The 17,311-nt window shown below is 34.4% G+C and overlaps 1 protein-coding gene across 12 annotated transcripts in view; it reads left to right on the forward strand.

The window, feature by feature from the left end:
- Positions 1–17,311, forward strand: part of LOC5564333 (igLON family member 5) — a 360,449-nt gene that overhangs the window by 231,669 nt on the left and 111,469 nt on the right. For 11 of the 12 annotated variants that reach the window (XM_021852749.1, XM_021852750.1, XM_021852751.1 and 8 more), the window contains one exon: positions 10,166–10,171. The exons of the other annotated variant lie outside the window; for it this stretch is intronic. In XM_021852749.1, the coding sequence (XP_021708441.1) occupies positions 10,166–10,171 (6 nt within the window). The remainder of the gene's footprint in view (positions 1–10,165; positions 10,172–17,311) is intronic. 12 annotated transcript variants of the gene reach the window in all.

Raw genomic sequence — 17,311 nt, forward strand, 5'->3', positions numbered from 1 at the left:
ATAGGTAAATTTGCATTGCTATACCTCAAGATCCTTATGATTTGCATAGAACCGATTTTCAGCAAAGTTGTTCAGTGGATTAAGTGAGCATGTAAAATTGAGCATTTTAAGTAAGTTCTATCTTGTGATCCACATGAGCTGAAAAGAACGAGTCTTCGGTAAAGTTGTTCAGAGTGTCAAGGACATCCGGAAAGCAGAGTATTTAATTAAAAAAACCGTTTAGTGCTACTACTGAGCAAATAAAAAATTAAGCATTTCAAGCGAGTTATATCTTCTAATCCAGATAAGATATAAAATTGGAGTCTTGAATATTCAATGATTTAAACTCGAATCAATATGAAATGAAGTAAATCAGGACTGAATCACTGGAACATGGAGTGAATTAGACCTGAAACTCTTGAATATGATGTTATACTTGAATCACTTGAATATGAGGTGAATCTGACATGATTTTTTAAAAATTAAGTAGAGCAATCCAGAATCTCTTGAAAATGAGGTGAATCAGTCTTTAATTATTTGACCATGAAGTGCATCTGTCATGAATTATAACAAAATGAAGTGAATCAGTCCTAAACTGCTTGGAATACTGAATCACTGGAAAATGCATTTAAACAAAATTAAATTACTTAAACTCGAAATTATTCAGACCTGAATTACTTGAATATGAAGTTATTCAGATCTGAATTACTTGAATATGAAGTAATTCAGACCTATGAAGTGAATCAGACTTGATGCACTTGAATATTAAGTGAATCTGTTCTGAATCACTTAAATATGAAGTATGACAGACTCGAAACATTTGAATATAGTGAATCAGTTTCGATTATGAAGAGATTTCAATCTAAATTATTTGAATAAAGAGTCACTTGAGTCACTTGAACAAATATTAAACATAACCTAAGTACCTACTTTAAAATGAAGTCTAGAATGAAGTAAATCAGTTCTGTATTCCTTAAATATGAAGCAAATCAGGCTCGAATAACTTAAAAAAATGAATTAAATCATACTTGAAACACTTGAATATGAAGTAAATTAGTCATGAATTAATTGTAAATGAATGAAGCAGACCTAAATCACTTAAAATCAGACTTGATTCACTTGAAAATGAAGTGAATCATACCTGAGGAACTGTAAAATACAGTGAAACAATACTGAATGTCCTAAGTTCTAGGTGAATTGAACCTGAACTACTTGAATAACAAGTATTTCATACTTGAATTAGGTGAATATGAAGTAATTAAGACCTGCATCACTTGAATATGTAGTGAGTCCGACATAAATCACTTGGATATGAAGCGAATCTATCATGAAACAATGGAATATGGAGCGAATAAATTCTAAATCACTTGAATATGAAGTGAATAAGTCCTGAATAATTAGAATAAGAAGAGAATCAGACCTGAATCACTTGAACATAAAGTGAATCATACATGGAGCACTTGAAAATGAAGTGAAAAAGACATGAAATCATCACTCTTGAAATTATTTGAACATTGAGTGAATCAAACCTGAAACAGTTGAATATGAAGTGAATCAAACCTGAAACACATGAATATAAAGAGGGTCAGACATTAATCACTTGGGTACATTGGTTTGATTTTGAGCAAAAAAAACTGGTTTTCATAATTTGTAAAACGATGATGGTTATTGAATAATTTGAATATTATGGTGAAGATGAATCGAAGCCAAACTTCAAATTTTCAAGAGAACGAATCTGGAGAACCAAACACTCGTTTGAGCCGAATACTTAATCGATTGGTCACCACCAGCTAATGACCAATCGATTAAGTTTTCAGCATAAACGGATTTTCGATTCTCCAAATTACTGCTCTTGAAAATTTAAAGTTTGGCTTCGATTCATCTTCACCTTATATGCGCCAGGCATGAATCACTCGCACATGAAGTAAAACATACCTATAGGTGAATTCCGGCGCACATTTTCTTCGAAGAGAAGAATTTTTTTTCCATAACTACCCAGCAAGAAAATTTGCTTTTCTTCGAAGAAAATACCGTTTTGTCTCAAATTCCGAACAGATTCATATTTCGAACAATTGGTTTTTGTATGGCGATGTGGTTGAAATGTTTCGCTGAAATCTTTTATATACTAATAAAAATGCAATGGTTTTTGTATGTCACGAAATGGCTGAAGAACGGATCAATGGATTTTCATGATTATTTAACAGTTGGAATCGTGAAGGGCTGCCACGTGTTAGTGTGAAATGAAATAAGTCAAAAACTTCTGAAAAAATTAGAAATAGACGACAAAAATACATACCTGACATATTAGCTCGATACTGTTTGGCATAAAGTACAACAAAACTACAACCCAGACAACCAGAATGTACGTATAACCAACACACCTTCTGCGTTATGCGATACATATATGTACAAAGTTTCACATATAAGATGTCGCGAAAAGGCCTTATACGTACAAAATTGGAGGCGGTATACGTCCATATTTTATATGATGAAACATAACATGCAATGCGAGTGTGCAGATTTACTTGAGAATTAGTCTGTACTCTTATGCGACTTCATTTATTATAACAAAATTTATTTGACAGCTGCCACGGACTTACTTCACACAAGTATACAAGACGGAACAGAATGTACATATGAACTCATAAAATAGCGTTTTATGCAAGGAAACTCATCGATCAAACGATTTCATCCACCATGTAGTGCGGGAGTGCTGCAATGTGTACAAATAAGCGACTTTATTCGAATACTGTTATGCAACTTCTGGTTGTCTGGGAATACTTTTCATTCGTTCTATCCTCACCTGTATTTTTAGTTATACGGCATAAATTTGAAGACATAGTTTGTCGATCTAAAACAGGCGATTTATTTTAATTGGGTTGTTAGGCGATGAAAAATTTACAGCTTTTAGTAGCGTGGTCAGCTTTGGAAAATTTAACAATTGTTTACGTGCCATAATTTTATCCCATGTATACGCCTGCATTCTCACAACGCGCATGACATTTATCGTTCATGGAATACAACGAGCCATGAAAGAAAGACAGACACACACCACCCACTGTTTTCTGCCGATCATTATGTGCCACCACTCGCTGACACACTCTCATTTGGATCATGAAACATAGGGGCATATTTTCTATTTTCTGTGCTATGGGGTGTTTGTTGATCCAATAATTAAGTTGTTTAAGGTTGCATCACCAAAATATATAATTATTACCATTTTAATGCAAAACATAAAGCACCTGGATGGCTCAATACTGTTGTAGTCTGTGAGAGTTGCTGCTCTTGACCACTCTCACGCCACGTGCAAACGAGAGAGGGAATGTTTACATTCAGAGGGCTCTCCGATTGCAAAGTGCCACGAACTATTATGGTTCACGAACTGTTACACTCTCAGAACATGGTTTGGTCGGCTTATTCGATTCAAAATCCAAACACTGAGCTTTATCGAAAAAACTCATTTTTTGAAGTATAAAACATTTTTCTTCTTCTTCTTCTTCTTATTCTTCTTGGCATTTACGTCCTCACTGGAACAGAGCCTGCTTCTCAACTTGTGTGTTCAGTGTTCATATGAGCACTTCCACAGTTATTAACTAAGAGCTTTCTTTGCCAAACTTGCCATTTTCGCATTCGTATATCGTGTGGCAGGTACAGCATAATCGTATGCCCAGGGAAGTCAAGGAAATTTTCGTTACGAACAGATCCTGGACCGATCGGGAATCGAACCCAGACACCTTCAGCATGGCTGTGCTTTGTAGCCGTGGACTCTAACCACTCGGCTAAGGAAGGCCCCCAACAATTTTATTGCCATTCAATATATTGATTTTGATATTATCTGTAGTAACATTGTAATGACATTTCAATTCACATAATGACAGCTCGTCCCCAAGATAGATTTGCCGAGGGGTGATTCAACAGTGATTTTCATACTAATTCAGGGTCGCCTATTTTCCCGGAAAACTCAGTTGGAAATTTTTTGTTTTCCCCTTACTTTGAAAAATCATAACTCAAGAACGAAGCATCATAGTAACAAAGTTTTTTATGAAAATGAAAGCAAATTTTCTCAGAAATAAAAAAAAAAATATTAACTGGAAAAAGTTTTCCACAAAATTTTCCACCGTTGAGAAATTCGTAAAGAAAAGCCGGAAAAACTATGCTCCAACTCGTGGAAAATTTTCAAAAAACTATTTTTGAGAAGATAATTTCATAAGCTTTAATAGCTGAAATTTTTCAAATGTACCTTTTTCGTTTTTGATTTATGGCAAATTTTGTGGAAAATGACCATATAAGCCTTTTCTTTGAAAACCCATATTTCAATCAAAGCATCGGAAAAACAAAGATTTTTTATCAAAGCAATTGCAAATTTTCTAAAACATCTCAAAAAAAAAAGATATGGGATTGGTTTTAATGAGTTATAAGTCGGAATGGATGATATTTTTCATGAAAAATTACACCGCTAAGAAAAACTGAAAAAAAACTGTTTCTGCCTCAATTTTTCATTACATTGAAAAGGAATTCTTTCTTTTCTATGGAACAAATAAGATTATTATTATTTTCTTTTTAATTTTATTTATTCAATTATTCAGTATATAACTTACATTTTCATCTTAATACTATCTATTTTTTCAACCGGGAAGATTGTCTTTGTTTGCTAACACCAGAAGATTTTCGTTTCTTTGTATTATTAAGAACAAAGCATGCTGTATTTTCTTGGTTTTCATGTGCATCTGAGAATTCACTAGCAAAAATGCTTCGTTCGTCTTTTGGTATAAATGAATGATATTTTTTTGTTCCAGGAATTGGAACAAGGTTAGAAAATCTTTCCTGAAGAAATTTTTCAGCCTCTGAATAGTCATTTTCAGTTACATAGATAAATTCACAATATTTTTTAAATTGGTTTAAACAAAAAAAATCCAACTGAGTTTTCCAGGAAAATAAGCGACCCTGAATATTTCTCAATTTTTTTTTATTAATATGTTGATTAGCCCTGCCTGTGGAAAATCATGAAAATCTCAGACCCTTCGGCCCACTTTGTACGGAAATAAAAAAAAATCCCATAACAGTCCCATGTTCTATGGGATTTCCTATAAACATGACGGAACTGTTATGCAAATATGGGCAATGCCCGATCAGTAGATTACAACAGAATTGTAACAGAGTTTTCTAATTAGTTGGAACGTTTTTTCTTACAAATTATGATATGATTTTGTCTGGTTACAGTTGGTTAAAATAACAACAAAATTAACTCTACGTTGAACAAAATTGGAACAAAATTAATTTACAACTAATTTAGAACAGCCTTTGTTTTTATAACTGTGATATAATTTTCTTAATAAATTTTTAACGCTTCTTACAGAAATAAAACAAAATCTGTTATTTGCAACAAATTTTGATATAAGTGTGATAAAGTTTTGTTTTAGTTTGGTCGGGTACAACAATTTGGAGATGTTTTTCGATGAAGTGTCTATGTAAACCGAGGGAGTTGAAAATGTCTATGGTTGTGGCATAATTTATGCTAAGCATCATTTAAGGAGGATTAAAATTGTATTGAAATGTACTGATAAAGGTAGTCGAAAATGTATGATTTAATCCTCCTGTAAATTGGATTTCGGGAAATGGTATAGAATCTCATATAATCAATAATTAGCGACTTTCGATATGAGTTCTGGCAGGCACCTTAGCTAAATTAGTAGAATTTTTTAAAGGTTTGTATTTTTGATAAAATTATTGAAAGATTGTTTTTTTTCAGTCATATGACACTTATTCTTCTGTCAGGAAAAGTAAGCCGTTATGTTGTTCATTTTCTTGATGAAAAGTAGAATAATATGCAACGTGATAGCAAAATCAGTTATTTATACAACAAGTTGAAAAATGAACATTTTTTCGGCAAGCCTCATTGGATAAATTCGACGAGTGCTAAAAAATTGTGTTATTCAACAAGTTGCAAACAACTTTTTTTTTTCAATGACGAAAGTTGTCGTTATATTTGAATTATTTCTAGGAATACAATGCTATTTTCACCAAGAATTCCTCACCTTAGCCCAGTGCTTCCCAAACTTTTTTGACTTTCGCCCCCTTGAGACCATTTTTTTTTTGGAATCGCCCCCCTAATACAAAGTTTAAACATTTGTATTAAGCAGTAAATTTACGTTGAAGTATTGATCAATACCTCATCATAAGTTTACCGAAAGTTGGTCAAATTTTAAAAGCGTAGTAGTCAATCATAATATTTCAATTAAAATACCCCAAAAAGAATGTCTTCTACTTGTATTTGCATAAAAGAGTTAACTAAAGTTAAAGATGTATATCTATCATATGCATCGTATCAACAAATCTATTATTTTGGATACTGTGCGATCAACGAAACAATTTAGGTTCACTCTGCTTTTTTGTCTTCTTTTTAAAGATCATTAAGTTGTTAAAATACATTTAAGAAATTTTGGGTAATACTTTTTCAGCTGTTCTGGAAACAGTCCAATCTAAAGTCTGTTCTGATTTAAAATTCATAAATTTCAAGAAGATTTATACATATTTGCAAAAATGTTGACAAATATAAAAATAACATAAAATATAAAAAATATAGGTAAACTCAGACTATTCTTCAACTCTTCATTCACCGAATTATAACTTTCAGTGCAAATTGTGTTTTTTTGATGCTTTGATCCATGCAATTATATGTCACTCAGGCCTTTTTTTAAGAAGGGTGATTAACGTAAGTGGCATTTATTATTATTATTATCTTTATTAAGGAGATTTTCAGCCCTATGGCTTAAATGGCATTTAGTGGATTTATCATTGATACTCGATTTTATCCACTACAGTAACATAAATGTTATTTTTTTTATAAAATGATGTGTATGTTACTGTGATATGTATGAATACTGATTAGATTGCGTAGAACCAATATATCAAAATGAGTAGTGTAACAAATGCGTGAAAAAATAAGTAAAATGAGTATATACTTGGAAATAAATTTCAAATATCGCCAAAAGTTCTCACACATTTTCTTCTTTCAAAATACATTAAATGTTATATTAGTCAAAAACAATTCAGATCTCAATTAAAGTCGGCAAAATTGTCTATCATTATTAAAAATAGAGCGCAGAGAGAAACACACAAGAATAAATGAAATAGTTAGGAGTCAATTCTTTTCAGATGTAAATGCTTTCATTGAAATATGAGTGTCTCTTACAAACTTTGAATCTATTTGTGTTTTTTAAGTCCTGTCAAGCCATCATTTTCGCCCCCTTTCTAACATTTTCGCCCCCCAAATTCAGTTTTATAAATTTTCGCCCCTTTGGACCTGAAAATCGCCCCCAGGGGGGCGAATTCACCCACTTTGGGAATCACTACCTTAGCCGAATACGGATCGTCCAATGGATGTAAAATCTGAAGCTAGTTCACTAAGTCATTGAGTAAAAAAAAAAATTACCAACTTAAAATACACAAAATTTCAAGTAATTTCTGACCTTCGATAAAACTTTCACGTCAGTCACTAGATGCAGAGTTGAAAGTTTCTAAACATGATTATTCTGTATTACGTCCAATGCATACTTTAACCTGTTTAATATTGAACCAAACAATTCAGAATGTATGTCTATGTGTAGACCTGACAAAATTGATCTTACTAACAATAATATTGCTAAGATAATTCTTATGATAAACTAGTGGTCCCGGCAAACTTCGTCTTGCCATCAAGTAGGCTGTTGGAAAACGTCAAGAAATCCCCCATACAAAATGACACCTTCATCTTCTCTCGTTTACCCCATTATTCCGGCGACTTTCCTGAACGGTTTCCTCGCACGAACACGTCGCATCCCTTGTGGAGGGCAACAGTGAAAAACTTGCGTCAATCCGTTGACCCGTTCTCGAGCCATTTCGTGACATACAAACACCACTCCATTTTATATATATATATATATATATATATATATATATATATATATATGATTCTATGACACTACCCCGAACGCCACTACCCCGAATGCCACTACCCCGAACGCCATTACCCCGAAAGCCATTACCCCGAATGGGTCACTACCCCGAACGCCATTACCCCGAATGCATAACACTTTGAGACTTATTCTAGTTAGAGAGTTGGGAGATAATTGTACGATTCCTTATGAGTATTTAACAAGTTTGGCTCAACAATGTGTTTTTCAAATTTTAGAAGATAAAAAAGCAACTAGTTTTTCTGCAAATAAGTTTTACATACTTCATTTTTTTTGGATTTGTCCTCTAATATTGGTGAGATTCACACAGCCACATTGCAATGCTTTGAAGAACAGCCTATTTCAAAAAGAAGAGTGAATTTATTTTGGAAAGGATAGCTATGATATGCACAAAACTAGGATGTAGTAAAGTCTCTTATTGGACGTCGGTATACCCACTTCCTTTACTCACTTTTGTTGGTGTCGGGCAACTAGCTTTATGATCTTCTTAAAGATTTTGTTTCGTAAACGACGGTAATGGAAGGTCACCTTGAGATTGTCACTACAAATGTTGTTCTATGCAACCCGCTCAAAGACCAACCTGATAGACAACCATTCCGTTATAGCACTTGTACACTTGTACATGTTAGAAAAACGGCGGCCTCTGATTACCGCTACAGTAAAAACTCGTTGGTTTATGGTATCATTAATATGAATTTCGGTGAGATAACCACGAAAGAATTTTTTTATTCAAGACAATGAAGAAATGATGATGGCAGAAAAGTGATTAGCAAATCCATAAGAGACCTGCCTGTTTTAATCAAAAGAACAGCCTATTTAAGCAAGAAGGGCAAATTTTTGGTGAAATGTTTGCAGCTATGACGTGAATGATCACTGTAACAACGTGATACTATGGCACAACCTATATTCATAAGAATGGAAAATGTTTGCTTAAAAACTAAATTGAAATGTGAACACCACAAAGAAGTCCAAATACCGGTGATCACGCAGCTGTTCAGCAAGACCATATTGAGGGTTATGAGTTTGAATTCCTCCGGTGGCGGATCTTATGCATTGAACATTTCCTTGATGTTCCTGGGCATAGAGGCACATGTACAAGAATGGTAAATTGACAAGGAAAACTCACAGTCAACAAAAGGCTTATTTTATTAAAAGCCCATTCCTAAATTTTTATAACGCTGAAGGGGGTAAAAAATGTTGTAGGTGGTTGTCCTCAAAATGTTACAGCCCATTCAAAATATGTAGAATTTCCATACAAAAAAATGGTACGACGGGGAGGTTAGGTGTCGAAAATGGCTATTTTTGGCGTTATGAAATTTGTGAATGAACCCCTGAACTGCGAAAGTACCCACTGAGCTGATAAACAATCACTATCTCAGGAAGAATGTAGAAGATAGTTGCCAACAAGATGTTTCGAAAAAATAGCTGTCATATGAAAGAAGGGAAAATATATGATGAACATTTTACAGACGAATTTTACGCGCCATTAATTACCAGTTTTCATGAGAGACGCATTTTGCCCGCAAAACAAGATACTGCATTGAATCTTATACTATTCGGGGTAATGGCTCATTCGGGGTAGTGGCGTTCGGGGTAATGACCCATTCGGGGTAATGGCTTTCGGGGTAGTGACCCATTCGGGGTAGTGGCGTTCGGGGTAGTGGCGTTCGGGGTAATGGCGTTCGGGGTAATGGGATGGAGCCATATATATATATATATATCTATATATATATATATATATATATATATATATATATATATATATATATATATATATATATATATATATATATATATATATATATATATATATATATATATATATATATATATATATATATATATATATATATATATATATATATATATATATATATATATATATAATATATATATATATATATATATATATATATATATATATATATATATATATATATATATATATATATATATATATATATATATATATAATATATATATATAATATATATATATATATATATATATATATATATATATATATATATATATATATATATATATATATATATATATATATATATATATATATATAATATATATATATATATATATATATATATATATATATATATATATATATATATATATATATATATATTTATAGATAGAAGATAGATAGATTTTCCATTCCGTTTCCTCCAATTGTGCAACACTGGATGAACTAATGTTTATGTTTTGTTCTTTTTCAGGTCATGGTAAGCCAAGGTCTTCAAATAACCAGCTTAATATTCTGGCTACAACCGTAAGTCAGTGAAGAACACACAACTAACTAATTCCGGAGCTCATTCAATCTTAAAATCCTTCCAGATCAAAAGTTAATCGCCATAAATAGAAATCATCTCTCGATCATAGAAATTGACACTTTCCGGTTCGGATTGGAAAATAGGTCATACGTACATACTCGTACAGGTTCCATTATCTTTGACACTAATTCAATCCAACTGATGGAGGGCTATGGCAACAAAAAGTGCCTTGGAGAAACACGAGGAAGTGCTTCCGTATCCTTGTCACTATAATAAGTACAAGTTTTTCCTTGGGTCGACATGCCATCAAGTGGATGAAAACAGGCAACAATCCAACAAAGAAAACGCAAGATGGAAAATGTACATTTGTGTAAACTAGTAACGAAGCACTAAAGAGAACGATTTGATAACAAGGAGTGGTTTCCTCCAAGGCATTCCGAAGGCTATATAGAGCATTTCCAGCGCAAAACGTAAACAGAAATGGCATTTTCAGACTGACTGTTCAATGCAAATGAATCTTTGCATTTTTTTTTCAAGTTTCCCTCAAATACGTTTGGAAAAAGGTTTCTTTTTCGTAGCTTTAGCTGGTGAGCAATCAAATTTGCCGTTTTAAGTAGGAAATCGTGTACCCTACAACAATCTCATTCAATTCCAAAAAAGTTCATCTACGTGATTTGCGTGTTGGGTTGGAAATGCTCTATAGCAACCACACCGGACAATGTCCTTTTGCTTCCGTTCCGAGGAAGCATTTTGCTCATATCGTCGTCAAGCATCACGTCATCAATTCCACTTCTGTATTTAGCTTTGATGGCCCGATATGTCAAGTGCGTATGGAAACATGTCCATCGCTAGATTTTTGTGTGACCACTGCTATGCAGTGAATGATAGTGGACATTCCGAAGGCCACCGGATTTCCCTTATCTGATCGCATTTAATGGGTAAGCTTTCTGAGCGAAGAAATCATACAATTAGGTTTCGGTTTATGCGAATCATACGATGGTTTTTATTGATTCTTTTGTCGTCCGAAAACAGGAATAGTTTCACTGGAAATGCGTTCATAAAAGGAGCTCACCCACAACGCACCCCTCCCATGCGTATGAAAATAAAGGAAGAGATATGCAAGTTTTCCCCCATTTTCTCGGTTGCAACTCCCTCGCTTTTACCCCTATCGGGCCGAATGCTCTATGCGAAAGTATGCTATGGCAAAACTATTCATGCGACGCGTCGTGTGTCCCATATTTGTCAAAGTCACTTCCTCATTTTTATGCGGCTCTAATGGATGTGAATCTAAGGCGAGCTTGCACCCTTGGTTGTTTCTTTTAACGACTTATACGGGGCAATAAATTCCGAAGTTTTAGTTCGCGCGGAATGCAATTGGAGGGAAATAATTTGAGTTTCACTCTTGGTACTGTTTTAAGTGAGTTGAAAATCATAGAAACTTTCGTTTTATGGCGGAATGCTCTTCAGCCAGAACAATAGAATAAATGTCCTGCGACCTTCTTGAAAGAACATCTATTTGAATATTGGTCGCCAAATGCTACCTTGCAGAACACCAGCTCTTACAGAAAGTCTTTCAGACTTGGAGTTCTAATAATTAACTTGATGTGTACGATTTGACAGATAACTTTGGATTATTCTAACAATGTATGTTGGAAAATTAAAGTTTTTCAATTTTACAATCCTTCATGCCTAACACTGTCGAATGCTTTTTCTATGTCTAGAAGAGCAAGACCAGTAGAATAGCCATCAGATTTGTTGGAACGGATCACATTTGTTACTCGTAAAAGTTGATGAGTAGTCGAATGTCCATGGCGGAATCCGAACTGTTCATTGGCATAAATTGAATTTTCGTTGATGTGGACCACCATTCTGTTCAAAATGACCTGTTTCAAAAAGTTCACTGATGGAGGAAAGCAAGTTGATTGGAAGATGGCTAGAAGCTTCTACAGGATCTTTGTATGGTTTTAAAATTGGAACAACCTTAGCATTTTTACATTTGTCAGGAAAATATGCTAATTGAAAACATATGTTAAATGTATCAACTAATAATGATAAGCTACTTTCTGGAAGTTTCTTGATGAGGATGTAGAAAATTCCATCATCGCCAGGAGCTTTCACATTTTTGAATTTTTTAATAATATTTCTCACTTCTTCTAAAACAGTCTCCCAGGAATTTCCGAAAACGTTCTTTTGATTGAGAATATTTTCGAAGTCCTGAGTGACTTGATTTGCAATTGGATTAGTAAGTCCTAAATTAAAACCGTAGGGTCCAATTTAGAAATTTTATTTAAAAAATTTTTGTTTCCCAATTGTGAAAATAGTTTTTTGATTTCTTTCTGCAAATCCTGCCATATAATTTTCATAGCAGAATCACAAGTGCGTTGAAATTGCCTTCTCCTCACGTTTTTGAGACGGATCAAGAGTTTAAGATCATCGTCTATAATCACGGATTCAAATTTGGTATTGCAATGCTCCGGGCTTCAACAATGGAATTTGTTAAAGTTTCAAGAGCATTGTCAATATCAAGTTTAGTTTCTAAAGAAATGTTAACATCAAGATTGGAGTCAACATACGTTTTGTATATATTCCAGTCGGCTCGTAAATAATTGAAAGTGGAGCTGATAGGATTGAGAATCGCTTCTTGGGATATTTGAAATGTAACAGGGACATGATCAGAATCAAAATCAGCATGAGTAATCAGTTGGCTACAAAGATGACTAGAGTCGGTTAAGACCAAATCAATCGTAGATGGATTTCTAGAAGAGGAAAAACATGTAGGGCTATCAGGGTACTGAATTGAGAAATATCCTGAAGAGCACTCATCAAATAAAATTCTGCCGTTGGAATTACTTTGAGAATTATTCCATGACCGATGTTTGACATTAAAGTCATCAATGACTAAAAACATTTACTTATTGCGAGTCAATTTTCGCAAGTCAGTATGGAGCAATTTAATTTGCTGCCCAGAGCATTGCAAAGGCAAATAGGCAGCTATGAAAGTATATTTATCATGCTCTGTTTCAACTGAAACACCTAATGTTTCGAAAACTTCAGTTTCATATGACGAAAAAATGTGATGTTTAATACATATAAACAAAAAAGTTAGGATTTCTTTACAAAGGTTTCAAATAAGTTACAGTAATAACTACTATATGTAATTAAACAGCTCGTCCTCTTTACCATTCAAAGAACAAGCATTCCAATTCAACATATTTAAATTATTATTTGGATCCATTAGAAAAACGTAATCTAATAACAATTTGATTAGGAAATTTTACACCAACTTGGACTGCTTCAGTCATAGTGGTGGCTTTGAACATTGCATCAATTATTTGATTCAATTGTTAAGTTAGAAAAATAAAATCAGAAGGAGACATATTATTTGAAGTAGGTACATCTAAGGGACCGTTCAAATATTACGTAACGCAACAGGGGGAGGGAAGGGTCTTACATAGTGTTACGGTCCATATAAAAATTTAAAATTTTCCATACAAAAGCTGTTACGTGGGGGTGGGTGGGGGTCTAAAATTGACAAATTTTGAGTTACGTAATATTTGAATGAACCCTAATGATTTTCCGTTAGAATTCTCGGTAGACGAAGAGGCGAAATAGAAGTTTCCTATGGCGGCAGGGTTTTTTTTCATTCGATTTAAAACACTTTATAAGTTTATAAGTTTTTCTGATGACTTTGATCAAGAATTCAAATACTAAATTTCATAAGTCGGCCAATGAAATTCAGCAACAAACACAATGATTTTTGCTTACCTAAAATTATCATTTTTAATGAATGGTTGCCTTTTGTTTCAGGCGTGTCCAAAAATTGACATGTTTGTAAACATGCGATCGTCTATCGATTAACTTGTACCCAACATTGAAAGCGGTGCAGTTCTAGTAGCGATTGCTATGAAAATTATTTCAAGTAATGGTTCTTAAATATTTCAATGCTCTCACTTATGAAACTTATGATCCCAGTTTCGAAATAATTAAGCGTTCAATGAAACCATAATTTGGCTGATTCATGAGTCATGAGTTATGGAAAACCGAAGTGTTTTTGCCTCAGTGTACGCGAAGGGCAATCCCAAAAGCTTGACTTATGATGGCCCCCACAATTCTAGAATACAAACTTTTTGGTATTTTCTGAGAATTCTCCCATGTTACACGGAAATCGAACATAAGTCTTGCTTTTTTTATATAAAAATAAAAATTAAAATTAAGTTTCTATGCCTTAGATTCCAATCAGTTCAATTTTTAATATATTTTAAAAAACTGATAATTGTTTGCCTAATGCAGATTTTTTCTGGATCATCCAAAAATTCTTACCCACCTTAGATCAAATTTGTCCATGTTGTGATATATGTGCCACGATCTACAGTACATTTTCCAAATATCCAGAAGACATGCTAAAAACAAGCAAAACATGTTTCGACCAACGAAGATGAAAGCAGAAGAATAAACCAAACTACACTGAAAATAATCCACACGTTCGATTCTTATTTTTTTCAACGTGGATCTGTCGTGTCAAATGGCAAGGTGCAATAACGTGTAAAAATTTTAATTCTGTTAAGGTTTGACTTCACTGAAAACATTCTACAAGCTCGATCAACGTGTTTAACACGTGAATTTTCACTTATTGTAAAACACATCAAACGATGGTGTAAAACCAGTCGCTATCGGCAATCCAAAATCAAATGTAAAACACGTTAATTTACAAATTATCGAAAACTTTGCTGAAGGATTTATTAGCGATTGCGTGATTTTTCGATTCCAAGCACCCATTACGAGCGCCCGGTTTTCCCAAAAATAACATGTTAATAGGGTTGTTGCGGCTTGCAACTAGGTTTGCTTGCTTAAGGACCGATGGCTCCACAGGAATGGACTCTTAACAACTCAAGTCTTGAAAAAGACTGTTTTTGCTTCCACTAATGGAGAGAAAGGCGGTTTCGTTACTTTAACTGTACTATATTCTTCACTTGATGATCGCACAAAAGTTGAAAAGAAACTGAATGAAGAGCTGCGTACGCAAGTTCATTAAATAGCCTACAGGTAGATGCCAAACATTGGATGCGCAGCGGTGGGGTTGCGATGGAAACTTCCACTCTCTTATGTATTGCTGAACTCTGCTGCAATGGGGTGCGCTCAACGATGGGGACGGTTGTGGTGGTGGTAGTGCAATCTGTGTGGTTGGCACGTTCGCTATACATAGCAGGCTAGATGGATGGTGAAATGAATAAGCTGAAAAGAGATGCGACAAAATGGCAACAGTGGGGTATTTTCCGCTCCCTATCCTGATACGGCAAACCGGGTAGCGAAATGCAAGGGTGATGATGGAATATTCCGCTGTTGCCTGCTGCCACCGCTTCTCAAATTGCTTCTTGTGACGTTGGGACGGAACAAGGGTAATGACTGTTTATTTTGTTCTTAAAAGCTAACAGTTGGCGCCAGCGGCAAAACTTACAGACAACAATCTTTCGAACATTTAGTTTCTCTTACCAGCCGCCGAGCGGCGACACTGATGTTTGTATTCCAATCACTGATCGCGCTACGCTGGATTCTCAAATTTCTCAAACTTCCAACACAAACGCATGGAAGAATGGTAGTCGAGAACTGTCAAAACGTATGGAAAATAATGAAAAACGTAAATTGCTTGCAATTAGGAAACTGGATCAAAAAACTAGTGATTAGAAATCATGTGTAAAGTGAATACATAACTTTTTGTGTTTAGTTCATCTTCCGTGGTGCTTTCTTTGCTTCAGTATTTCGTTTTTACTACCATTGAAAAAGAGCCATCTATTGCCTTTTCAGTTTTGAATATCGCCCTATTGATTTCTTAGAGGAGATATGTTTGAACAATGCGACGACTGTGTGCATAAATAGTATACATAATCGAGAGAATAGACAGGTTAACAGATTCATGATGTCCAAATTCCAATACGTGCTCCTTCTGTTCAAAATTGATATGCAAGCAAAGACAAATTTTCGTTATTCTCTTCAAAATTAGTCACACATTATTGATCGCCGTGGCATTTCGTAGCAAATTCTATGACCTATCCGCAACGCTTGATCAAGATAGAGTGAATTTCCAGAAATCGGATTCCCAGTAAAATTGATTGACCATTACCCGAAACAGAGGCGACTCTCCCCTGTGCCGAGGGCCCCGTGCAAACATAGGTTCGATACTCGATCGCCACGCGGTTGCCATAGAGTTTAATGGTCGTCACATGAATACTAATTGACGTAACCGTCAGTCCGTGACCTATAGGCACGATGAGTCCACCCTCTCTTTGCTTCTTTGGTTTTTTCTTCTGCTTTCATCTTCGTTGATCGAAAAATGTTTTGCTTGTTTTCCGTATGTTTTTTGGATATTTGAAAAATGTACTGTAGAGCGTAGCACATATGTCACAACATTGAATAATTTGATCTAAAGTTATTAATGTAAGATTTTTTTATGTTCCTGAAAAAAATCTGCGCTAGGCATACAACCATTGAATTTTTTAATTTTTTTAACTTATTGGAATCCAAGGCTGCAAATTTTATAAACAACAAAATGTTCGATGTCCATGTCACACGAGAGCATTTCCAGAAAACTGGAGGAAACTTCCAGAATTCACCTTAATGCCGTCGGTTCCAAAATTGGGATAATGGTTCCAAACATTTCCGCCTGGATGCTGAATGAATGATTTGTGAAGGCAGCCATAAGTCTTACTTTTGGGATTGCCTTTCGCGCAAACGAATCGTTGAGGCTCGTACCAGGCAGATGGACGGCAACGGTTTTCGTAGCTGGAATTTCCTAGGCAGAATCTTCAATAATTATTATTTATCTGTAAACCATTACTTGATTGATAACCGCACCCATCAGGTAATTTCTAATCATTCTCGTTTACAAGTTAATTTTCTTCCGTCGGGTAACTAAGTAAAGCCAATGTTGTCGCAGGTATTTTCAGTTCCTCCTCTTCATATTTTATTCCTACGAATAACCGTTCAAAGTGTTACAATTCAAATGGAAATGCACATAATTATTTCGTCGCATGTAGTTACTATTCCGTCTCTTCCTCAACGGAAAACCTCAACAAAATATTTACCTTCTTCTAGTAA

The sequence above is a fragment of the Aedes aegypti genome, chromosome 3 (genome assembly GCF_002204515.2).
Source record: "Aedes aegypti strain LVP_AGWG chromosome 3, AaegL5.0 Primary Assembly, whole genome shotgun sequence".
Classification (NCBI taxonomy): domain Eukaryota; kingdom Metazoa; phylum Arthropoda; class Insecta; order Diptera; family Culicidae; genus Aedes; species Aedes aegypti.